General features: G+C 44.1%; 1 protein-coding gene across 1 annotated transcript; it reads right to left on the bottom strand.

Moving 5' to 3' along the window:
- Positions 1-522: 522 nt before the first annotated feature.
- On the bottom strand, positions 523-11,366 carry NOXRED1 (NADP dependent oxidoreductase domain containing 1). The gene is made up of 6 exons (XM_077820002.1): positions 11,209-11,366; positions 9,738-9,919; positions 8,141-8,321; positions 6,687-6,841; positions 5,440-5,662; positions 523-757 (listed from the first exon to the last, which is right to left on the bottom strand). Exons 1-6 carry the CDS (start codon positions 11,364-11,366, stop codon positions 523-525), a joined length of 1,134 nt encoding a protein of 377 aa, XP_077676128.1.
- Positions 11,367-11,872: the final 506 nt, after the last annotated feature.

Consider the following 11,872-nt stretch of genomic DNA (forward strand, 5'->3'; position numbering starts at 1 on the left):
GTTGAACGGTGACCCTTTCCAGAGAGAGAACTCAGAGCTAACACATGTAAAAGTCAGAGACCCCAAAGATTTTAGCGGTAGCCAACTCACATTCTGTGAGGATGTTACCAAGTGGTCACAAGTTAGGAGAGATTGCAGATGCATACAAGTTGGGAAGCTTGCCTGTGCTTGAGAATTATGAGTCAGGAACGCTATTCACTTTCACTGTTTAATTTGCCCACTACTTTGCAGTTTGCTTGTGCTGTGGGTGATAGTCAGGTAAAGGTTTACATGCCATTCCAGCTTTATCCTTTCCACTGCAGGATAAAGTCCTCACTGTACATTCCTCCACCACACATAACCATATGGATCCTGCAATGGGAACTGGTAGGAAAGGGGTCTTAATCTCTGTCACAGTTCTCTTCAGCATTAAACCTTAGCAAAGCAGTTCCCCAGGAAGTTTGGAATCACACTGTGGTTATACTGTATGAAGCTTCAGAATCAGTGTTAGGAACATCCCCTGGGTCTTCTGTCCAAGTCACATCAATAGCAGTTGTGGGTGGACATTGACTCATGACCCAGCACCATACGGGGATCTGCTGTGGCAGGAAGAGAAGAAATTCTGCTGGCCATCCCTCCACTCTTTGCAAGCAAAACTCCAAAGGAGGTACAGTAAAACAAAGTAAGATGGTTCTGGAGAAGCACACTCCTTGCTAGAAGCTGACTGAAGGGAGACTCCTTCATTTGTACAGTTGTCAGGTCAAACCAGGGGAAGGTGCTGGGAAGAGAAAACAGGGTGTATTATTTATGGGCAACAGCTATCGGTTCCATACCTGTGATTTAACAAGATGGCTTTCTTTGGTCTTAAGTCCTCTGTCTTAGCCCATTGAGAAAGCTATGTGATTCAGAACCTTGAGTTCTTTGGACAAAGCCAGAGCCACCCACAATGAGCAAAACTCACTCTGGTATTAATGGGATGATCTTGAACAAACTGGATTTAATGGGCCTACTGCATCCAGTAGTATACCCATAAACAAACACATCCATCAGACCAGCCCCAAAGCAAGAGTGTCAGTGCCTTGCCATTGGATCTTCTTCCACTATCCATAAGAACCGTCCGCTTCAGGATGATCCTCCAGCTATCTCTATACATGTTTGTACTATGCCCATCACACTGCACTACAACTAATCAAACAACTAATCAAACAATAATGCAGAAAACAGAATTAGTGGGGAGGGATGGTTCAAGAATTGGTAATGAGTTCTCTAGTACTCAGTTCAAATCAAGCCTTCATTGGGTAGTGACCAAAAGCATTATCACATGTGACCCAGGGATCTCTTGGTGCCCACTGACAGAGGGTACAAGGGGAACACACAAGGTTTTACACAGGTTCCTTGGAGTGGATAACTGCATAATATGCCAGAAGGATTCACCGAAGGGTGGCATATGAGGTCTCTACCAAGAGCCGGTAGCCCACTGGGCAACATAATCATTGTGAAATGTATGTACAGATAATATTTAAGGAGTTATGTATCTATACTGAAAATTATGTTATTCAGGTTTGGGAGTTAAGGCAGGTTACCAGGTGGTGAGAAACCTCTGACATGTTCCTTCCAGGCAGGAGATAATAGATGTTTATCTCTCTGTCTGGCCACACTGAGCCAGCTGCCGCATGAGAAAGAGAGAGAGAGAAAAAAAAACTATAGGAAAAAAACAATGAGCAAGAGGGTGTCCTGTCTGTGAATGAAGACAAAGCATCAGACTGGTATATCTTGTGGGGGCAAAGAGACACACAGGTTTCTCCATGTAGAAGGCAAGCTAACAGTGTTTTTGTCTTATGAAAAGGGCGGAGGCGGGGGGGTGTCACAGCCAGCCTGGCTGTAAAGCACTGTGAGAAGGATTTTGGGGTAAGCAACATTCTACAAGACATGAGAATATCTTGCTAATTATCTCTAGGCTCTAGAATCCATGTTATAATTTTATTTTATATGTAATCATTTGTTTTCAATATTTCTACTTACTATTACTCGAATCTCTATGTTTTGTTAAATAAAGTGAGATTTATTTATAATGAAATCAAGTATAAGTGGTGAGTGTTAAGCAGACCCATGATCTAAGGTGGAACTGATAAGCTGTTACTTTGGAAGCAGCCAATCTGTGAATACTGTAAGTGTGGAACAGGGGCTGGATACTCCAGGGAAACACTCGGCGGGCTCGAGGGCTAGAGTGTGCCAATCACTAACCTGCAGAGTGACAGTGGGGTCTGCAAGGCCTAGAGGGAAGTGTTTGTGTTGCCCATGGAGTCGGAGGACTGGCCTATGGCTTCCTCACACTGACTAAGAGCAGGTGGTAAAGAGGTGCCTCAGAACTGTGGGTACCACCGGGAAATGGCACACCATCCAACTGCTGTTCAGTGCCCTGTATGAAATGTGCTGGGATCTCAGATTGGTTCTTAATGGACAGATCTTAGGACATATGGCTTCTGACACCAGATGTTAGGTAAGTGATGTAGCCACTCTATCATGGCAACATGATCTGGAGACATCAAGCAGATCCATCCACCATCAAGATGATAAAGAGGGCTGCCCGTAACCAGATGGTCCCCTGTTTGTTCTGGAGAGGTGACCACATAAGAAAAATCACCCGACAAATTAGCCCCCTTTTTGGCAGTCTCTGCAGAGAGATCAAGCACTGAGTGGGCCCTGGAGACTGAACTTCCCCTCTTCCTCCTAGCACTTGTCCCTCAAAGGCACATTGGGAGTGGGAAGGAAACTAGCTTTGCCACTGCACTGGCTCTGGGAGGATAAAAAAACAGTTCTCAGACTCTGGGACTGTTCATTTAGCAACTTCCACCAACACTAAATTTAACTTAAACATTTTAAACAAAAAAACAAAACTGGTGCAAATCTGGTGGGAGCAGGCCAGAAGCGCCACAAGATTAAAGCCATCCAAGGCGGCAGCAGTAAAGCTTTCCGGTATAGCATTGTCTGAGAATTACAAAGCACTTTACAAATAAATAAAGCCTCACACGCTCCTCTCCCCATGAACTAGGTGAGGATTAACCTCATTTTACAGATGGGAAACTGAGACAGAGAAAGGAAGTGACATCCCAAGGTCATACAGGAAGTCTGTGACAGACTGAAAAAATGGACCTAAGTCTCCTGACACCCCATTCTCTTCTCTAACTCCGAGTCTGGCTGCTTGAAAAGGATAAAGGAACATTGTTCACCATTTTCATCCAAAACCCAACAATAACTGTATGGTGGCACTGCGGGCTGTGGACATGAGGGACCACACAGGGAGGGACAATATTCTCCAGACTGCTAGTAAAGGTGGTGGTTCTTTAACAAGAAGAGGGGGAAACATTAAAACCAAAAGTTTTGCTGAGGATTGGGAATGAAAAAGGAAAAGGAGTGGGAGTGCAAGGCCAGCAGCAGGAGCTACTAGACAGAATAGAAATTATGTACCTATCTCACGGGATCTTAGGAATTACAGACAAATGAACCACACTTCAGTACCAGGTAAACTGGTTTAAATGACAGTCAAAAAGAGATCTATAAAAGACCTAGATTAATATGATATGTTAGGACTAACCAGCACAACTTCTGTAAAGAAAAATCATGCCTTTCTAAAGTTCTTTGAATGTATCGACAAAACAATAGATATGGAGGAATCAGGGAACCAGGGCTTTGGAGCGGAGCAGCGGAGCTGCAGGTTTTTGCCTGGAGCTGGAGTGGAGCTCCAAAGCCCTGCAGCTAACAATTCATTTGAGCTTCCAAAACCCTTCAATGAAGTTGCTGTAAATTAGAATCCTAGGGTAAAATTCGGTCATAGATCAGAGAGTGGGAAAGAGACCAGAAACAGAGTACAAATACATGATCAATTTTCACCATGCAAAAAATAGGGTGCCCCAAAGTTTCCATGCTAGAGCCAGTGCTTAGTAGATTTATCAGTGATCTATAAGAGGAACAAACAGCAAGCTGGCAACATTTGCAAATGGCATGAAATTATTTTGGTTAGTCAACATTAGAAATGACAGTCAGTAATTTCAGGGGGACCCTGCAAAACTAAGTGAACGGTAATATCATGACAGGGGAAATCCAGTGTTGACAAGTGCAAGATAATGCACATGGGAAAGAGTAATTTGAACTACTCAAAGTCGCTGGGTTCTAAATTACCTGTAACTACTTAGGAAAAACATTTCTGCTCTATGTGCAGTGGCCAGAGAGCAAACAATGTTAGTTTGCATAAATAATGGAATGGAAAATAACGTTGACAATATTTAATGCCAGTTTTATAATAACACTGCATAAATCAATGATATGTCCTTACCCAGAATACTCTGTTCAGTTCTGGTCTCCCCATCTCAAGCAGAAAATATAGAAGAAATAGAAGGGGTTTCAAAGATAAGCAATGAAAGATTGAAAATCTTGGAAAGATTTCTGTGTAAAGAGAGATTGATAATATGGGGACTGTCTAGTTTAGCCACAAGAGCAATGAGAAGGGACATGATAGAGGTATATAAAATAATGAACCATCCAGAGATGGTGAATCATGTCCTCTCACATAAGAGCAAAATGACATTTGATGAAGTTGAAAGGCCACAAATTTCAAATCAATAAAATATTTTTTTTATATGTTGCATACTTAACCTGTAGGCTCACTGCCACAAGATAGCATTGATGCCAACAGGGTCATAGGATTCAAAACAGGATTGGACATTTAGATGGCTAAGAACAGCCACAGTTACACATTACATGTCTTTTCCCCTCTCTCTCTTTAATTTAATTTATTTAAAGGAAGGGATATAAGCCTGCCTGCTTCAGAGCAGAACCCAAGCACTGAATGAGAGGTTAGAAAGAAACTTTCCCTATGGACAGATTAGTCTCAATTTTTTACTATGAGTTTTCTTGAACCTTCTCTCAGGCATTTGGTTAGCCACTGTCAAAGACGGGATAGTGGACTAGAAGGCCCACCAGTCTGGGTTGTCCAGTATGGACATTTCTGTGTTCTGTTGTTTCACACCAAGTTGTACAACTGGAATATCCTACATATCCTCACTGAGTAAATTCTTATCTCTAAAAACTGGAGTAGAGGGGCTCAGAGTGAGATACTGAAGTATTCAATAGGTGGATTTCAGGCGGCTTAACAACTCGCAGTATATTGGACTTTGGGTTGTCCATCCCTTATCACACAGGGTAACATTTTCAAAAGTGCTGAAGTCCCATTTTCAAAAATGACTTAGGAACTTGGAAGCCAAGTCTCATTCAAATCAATGAGACTTTGGCGCTTTTGAAAATTGACCCAGCACTCACTGGTGCATGACACGAAGTCAGGAGGGCGTGTACCATATTCTTCCTCTGTAATAGGAAGACTCCTAGCTTTCAAATCCTGGGATGTGGCAAAAGTTCAGGGAGGATGGCCAAGTAGAAACATTTGAAGTTTGGCACTTTACTTACTCCTCTTGAGTCAGGGAGGAGACAAAAGTTTGGTTGACAAAGTCCCCACACACAAAGCGTGGGCAGGAAGTCTTCTGCTCTGCACAGATGGGGCAGTGCTCGGGGAAACATATGCCATTCAGTAACTTCAGGGTGCGCTGGTGGGGCAGATGCCACCAGACGCAGCTGTTCAGGGCTGCGTAGAAAATGGCCTCCAACCACTTGCCAGTCACAGCAATTCTCTCTGCACAGCAATCAGAGAACAAACGTGGTCAGTTATCACTATGCATACTGACGTGAAGGAAACAGCAGAGATTTTTTTTTTTAATGTCTCGTCCTCTCTTGTTCCCTATCAAGAAGGGTCAACATGGCAACAACGCACAATGTGCTTATTTACAGGCCAGGCAGGAGAGGCTCAAATCCAGTAAGTAACAATAATATACTAGCTTATACCCATCTAGCATGTAAAGCACGTTGGGCTGAAATAAGCTGTGTATAAAGGGACCACTCATCCACTGCAGCTGTCCCTGTGGTAGAAAACGACAGCTAACAGTTTAGGACAGGAAGTTAAGAGGAATACCATATCCAGGTGAAACCATGGAAGAGATGGGAGAATCTAGGGGTGGCAAGTCAATTCCCAAGTTGGAATTTAGTCAGGGTTGACACCAAAATACGGACTTGGTCTTGATCTATACTCCATCAGAAGGCCTCCTAGCTCCCATTCATGGCTTTCCCATCTGAGAGTGCCAAGGCTCCTGCTCGCTCACCAAAGGAAACAATGGCTCTCAGAAGAGTCAGAAAAGAGTTCCAGAGGCATACACATGGAGAGAGGTCTTCTCCACAGTAATTGTCCTGACCGTAACAGTGGGGCACTGAAGCAAGCACTTGCAAACTCTAACAAAATCAGACAAGTCAGAGATGGAAAAGATTTTTGGGGGTCACTTACTCCATCCTCCTGCCCATACAGGATTGGCCCCCACTAGATATTAATTCTGTGTTTTGTCCAGTCTAGTCTTATCTAGCCAGTGACAGCCCTGCCAGCATTTTTATTAGGAGGTTTTTCTTCCATATTCTGCATTTCCAAACCATTATTCTCATTCAGTGCTGCTCAGGTGACATAGAAACTGAGTAGCTATTACTCTATAGCCAGCCCTGTTCATGAATCTTGCTGGGGCTAGGACAGGCTCAGAATAGTGTGAATGTCAAGCAAAGACATTGTTTCTAATTCCACAGGAAAACATTTGCAAAGTGAGGAGAAATACATTCACCTTTGGGACCACAGGGACAGGTAGCCTGTATAACAATAGGGTCTTGGAGTGCAGCTGTGATTGTCCCATTTGTCCCCCACATGTTCCTTAAGTTTCTGCTAGTGCACTGGTATTGTGGCCTCAGGATGGCACTGTAGGAAAGGAGCTGCTTCAACCTGAAAGCAAAGTCATTCAAATAACTCAGAAAGGTATCTAGTGCCCAGAGAGTGGCACACCAAAGGAGAATAAAAGTACATTTCTATAATACCATTTATTCCAAACTCTGTTTACAGCATCACTGAAATGCTGCCACCTCTGGGGTGCAAAGAAAGCAAACACTGGACAACATGAGGGGATAAGGGTAAATGTTATAGCCAGACACAAGGCAAATCTCTGCTCTTACAGTAAGTTCCAGGGATGGTCAATGCCCACACAGCGGACGGAACTTTAAATGTTTAAGATCCTGTCTGAAAGAACCACATGCAGTAAAGTGCAGGGCACCAAATACACTAGTCAGAGGAGGCTGAGTCAATGCTGCTAGGATTCTAATCTGAGCATGTTAGAGCTGAGACATTTCACTGATCAGCTGGGACTTTAGCAGTTTTGTTTTGTTTTGTTTTTTTGAAGGAAGGGAAGGAGTGAGTCTGTGCTACATCCTGGTCCAATATTGATAGAACTTCCACTGACTAGGATTTGGCCCTTAATCCCTCCCTACTTTTGTAAAGTAACTTCTATATCCTGCAGAATAATAGAAGCCCAAGAGAAGGACTGGGTGGCTCTGGAGGCCAGTAATAGGACATTAGCTTTTCACTGCTAGGGTCCTGGTTTAAATCCAGCCCATCTCAGTAGTTACTGAAGGGTGTTTGTTCCCATGAAATGGCTGTTCAGTAGCCTGTGTAAAATGAGATTGCGGGTCTCAGCACTGTTCCTAGTAGATATCTACAGCACAAAGAGCCTTGTTACATTTGTCCCCTTGTTAGCCTCTCAGCAGAGCAGCCAAGAACTGAATGGGCCACAGAGACTGAACCTCTCCCAATATCGCCACCCCAAACATTCAAAAATCCTAGGTCAGCCCCCGCAAATAATGAAGTTAACTTAAAAATTATGAATTTGTTTTACATAATACTTCACACTGCCTACGTTTTATTTCTGGCCTCCTGGGTTTTGAGCCCTTAGGGTGCACTCAGGCCATGTTTCAAGCTTTTCTCCTCAACCATGAGAGCTAGAAACTTACGTTTTTAAAAAATAAACACTGAAATTCTCATGTATTCATGTGATTCCCGAGGCTGGGGCTTTAAGAAAACCACCAGTTATTGCGAGACTTGTGATAAAATCATGAGAGCTGGCAACACTGCTGCCACCATGCCAGGTCAGGCACGTTGGCAATGGTGGCACTGTACTTGCCTGATGTGTGGACAAATCAGGGGATTTAGTGTGCTGGGCTATCACACCAGCACTGATGCAATCAATACTACCTGGGCAGCGGGACAGCAGTGACCAGGCTGTACACAATGCAAGGTTCCCGGAGTGCAGAATGAATTCCTGAGCAGATTTGCTGTAGATGAGATGGGAGGCAACAAAGAAACACAATGTCTGCCCAGGCCACAAGCTGGCCATTGTCATAAAAACATTCGACTCCCAGCTGCTGGAACTCTGCTAGGGAAGACAAACAGAAAAGGCAATCATCACCCCAGCTCCAAGAGGCCAGGAGCAGCAGCCAGATAGTCTGCAACATCCACACTTGTGTAGGGTCATCGTGATGTTTGCTCTCAGGCACACCTTGGTAAGGTGTGAGAAGCATGCGTTACCTCAGCTCATAATGGGGTAATCCAGGTCCTCTCACCAGGTGGACCTTCAGAGCTTTATTAGCAGCTACCCATTATCATTATTGATGCACAGCCCATGGTAGCCAGGTAACAGAGAAATGAGCCTCTCTGCTGGGAATAAATAGTCAGAAAATGTGGTTGTCTGGCACCATGTCATGAATATTGATTAAAACTTTAACTGAAGCAGCTAACCCTCAGGATCTGGGTGATTTTCAAGACCTATAAAAAGCCATTTAATAACTCCCCCTCCCTCTCTGCCCCTTGAGAGGATTTTATTGTTGTAAGCGTCTCCCTATAGGAAAGTTATCCTCTGTTCATTTTGGTTTATGTAACAACTTCATGTGGCATTGGACATTTTGCACGCAATTACGATCTATAACGTAGCACAAGCACCAATCCACCCTTTTTCACTTTGTATTTTTAACATTTTGGAGTAAAGAGAGAAAGAAGTATCTTGTGCTACTGACCCTACAGTGATAGGCCAAGGAGAGTCCCTGGCAGTAACGGCTTTTCAGATCAATGTGGATATTGATTTGGAGAGGTATTTAATCCATCAAGTGAATATTTAATGTGTAGGCATTAGTGTTGCAGCCACTGAGCAACGATGTGAAAAATTGCCAGGGAGAATTTAGAATAGGGCAGCAAAACCAGTTAAGAGGCTGATGGGACTGAGTCATGAGGAAAGATTAAAGGAGAAAAATATATCACTTTTCCAAATGATGGCTAACGTGGGGGATACAATAACTCTCTATAAATATTTGAAGGCTGTAAGTCCCAAGGAGGAGATGACTTGTTTAGGGTGCTCTAAGGAGGTATGATTGGAATAATGGAGTGAAATTAAAAAAAGGAAGGAAAATATAGAATTATCAATATTTCCTAATGCTGAAATCTAACAGCCTGTGGAATAGACTTTGAAAGGAAAAGGGTAAAAATTCCATTGACTGGGTCTAGGGCTGGTCAAGACGTGTACATCACAATGGTTTTTGATGGAAAATTGGGTTGTCAGATAAACAAAGTTTTCCACAAAAAGTGTCTGCTTTCTGCTGAAAATGTTGAGCTTTCATTTTTTGACAAAGTCAAAAGTTTTCTGTGGAAAAAAAATTCGGACCAACTCGAGTTGGGACACTGAAAGTGAGACAGCCAAAGCAGGAGAAAACACACTATGAGACTTGCAGTGGCAGGGGTGCTTGGATTAGATATGCTAGGTCTTTACCCATTTGAATTCCCATGATTCACTAGCTCTTACACAAAGTTTCTGGCCTCCTGGTGGAGATGTGGATATTCTGAGACGAAACGCCACTCAGCTCCAGTAGTGCCCTGGCCAGCTGCTTCCCAATGTGGCCTCCACCAATAATCCCAACCTTCAGGCCTTCATGGCCCATAGATTCCTTGGAGGAAATCAGTGAAACCTTCCCACTCTCTTTCTGCCTGAGAAATGACACACAGAGCTGACATCACTCCACCAGACACTACAATGTATCCATTACCCTGAAACTAAGCCTTACACTGTTCTCCTTAGGAAGGAACCACTGACCAGATTTTCCTGAAAGGAGAGAAGACTTGTCCCATATTTTAAAGAGTCAGTGCTATGTTTTCATTCTCATTTCTAAAACATAAAAGCTAGCAGCAGCCAGCCCAAGCTCCAGCTACTCCTTTCCAAGATCTAAAATTCACAATGATCAACATCTATAGTCGCCTTAGATCCGCTGCTAGGTACCCACATCACCATAATCCAATCCTGCCCCACTTCTTAATCATGCCATATAACAAAAACCCCATCCATCCCTTACCATGTCCTCTCTTCAAATACCCTGAAGAAAAGGGGAGTTTTGCAGCATGAACAGAAAGGTAACAGATTTCTAGTACGAATGGAAGTGGATTCCAGACCTGAGAGGCCCTCAAAGACACCCTGCCAGCAGTTCCTTCTCTTCTTTATCAAGGGGCTACAACTCAAGTCCTGGTGACCACAATTGCAGTAATATGGCATGGGGAGAGGGGTGCCCCTTAGGTAATATAAGCACAAACCATTTAAGGCTCTAAAGGGCAAAACCAACACCTTGAATTCCACCCACTAGCCCACTGGCAGCTAGTGCAGCTCACAGAGCACGGGAGCTATTATTCCCAGAGCAAAACTCCCCATAACATTCTGAATTAACCGCAGCTTCTGAATGGTCTCATGGTATAGCTCCAAGTGATCTAATCCTGAGATGATAGAGACACGGATGGTCTTAATAAGATCCACATCCCAAAGGAATGGTCACACTCACCTTACCCAGCACAGATGGGGAAACTCACAGGCTCAGGGGACTGGGAATGAGATATGGAGTGTCCCACCTCCAGGGCACCCAGACAGATAGTAACCAATACACATCATTGCATGCTGAGGACTGTTCCATGACCTATGTTGAATCAGCTGGGGTCCTTGTTCTAGTGAGAAGGGCATCCACATCATAAAATATACCACCACATCTGGCACTAACTGGCTTCTTGTTGACAATCTTAGCCAAAGACCAAATGGGTCACTGAGGCTGAACTCTTCTCTCACTCCTCTGATTTCCACCAGGGGAGAACTGAGGTCTGTTGGTAAGGGGAAGCTTGCCAGTAGCTGCCCTTTTTCTGGGGATAAATAGAGGCCTTCAGTCTCCAGGCCTGTCAAGCCAGCTCCTTTCTTCAATATTGAGAAACATCAAAGGAAAGGATGCCTATTTCAGCCTTACCTGAGGGCATGGAGCAGCTTGCAGAAGAAGACAGCATGGGCACACGCATTCACCATCAGCCCCTTGCAGCGGCTTCTCAAACACAGCAAGGGCTGTTTGCATTCTTCCACCGCACACTCAGACTGAAAGGACTTCAAATTCACCATGATATCTGACATTGTGGCCCTGCATGAGAACCTTCAGCAATGAGCGGCAGTTAGAAGAGTGGCCCAGCATCCATCAGTTTGGCATTGCAGCCAATCCCCAGCTCCTCCCACAGAGCAGGGGTAGCCAATATACACCTAGTTCTACTTCAACAACATGACAAACATTACCAGTAGTAAGGAGGAGCAGAAAGATCTCAGCATGTGATGCAGCAGAGCCTCTGAGATCAAGCATTGCATGCTGGGATTATTGTTTCCATGGAGCTGCAATCTAATTCATTCTATGAAGTGTAGCTGTGGCTGGCAACAACTGACAAGTTGTCGACACAGCACTTGGAAGGGCGCAGTATGGGCTGCTCTGCTCCTGAGCTACAGGTAAGATGAAAACTAGAGCCAAGGTGAGCAATTCCAGTTTCCAAGTATTATGTTTTTCATTCATCACCAGTCTGAGTTTTGTCAGCATCGTGTGCCCCACCTTCCTCTCCTCCTTCCCCCCACGCCTCTCAGGGAATGTGCGTCTC

The sequence above is a fragment of the Eretmochelys imbricata genome, chromosome 6, assembly GCF_965152235.1.
Source record: "Eretmochelys imbricata isolate rEreImb1 chromosome 6, rEreImb1.hap1, whole genome shotgun sequence".
Taxonomy (NCBI): Eukaryota; Metazoa; Chordata; order Testudines; family Cheloniidae; genus Eretmochelys; species Eretmochelys imbricata.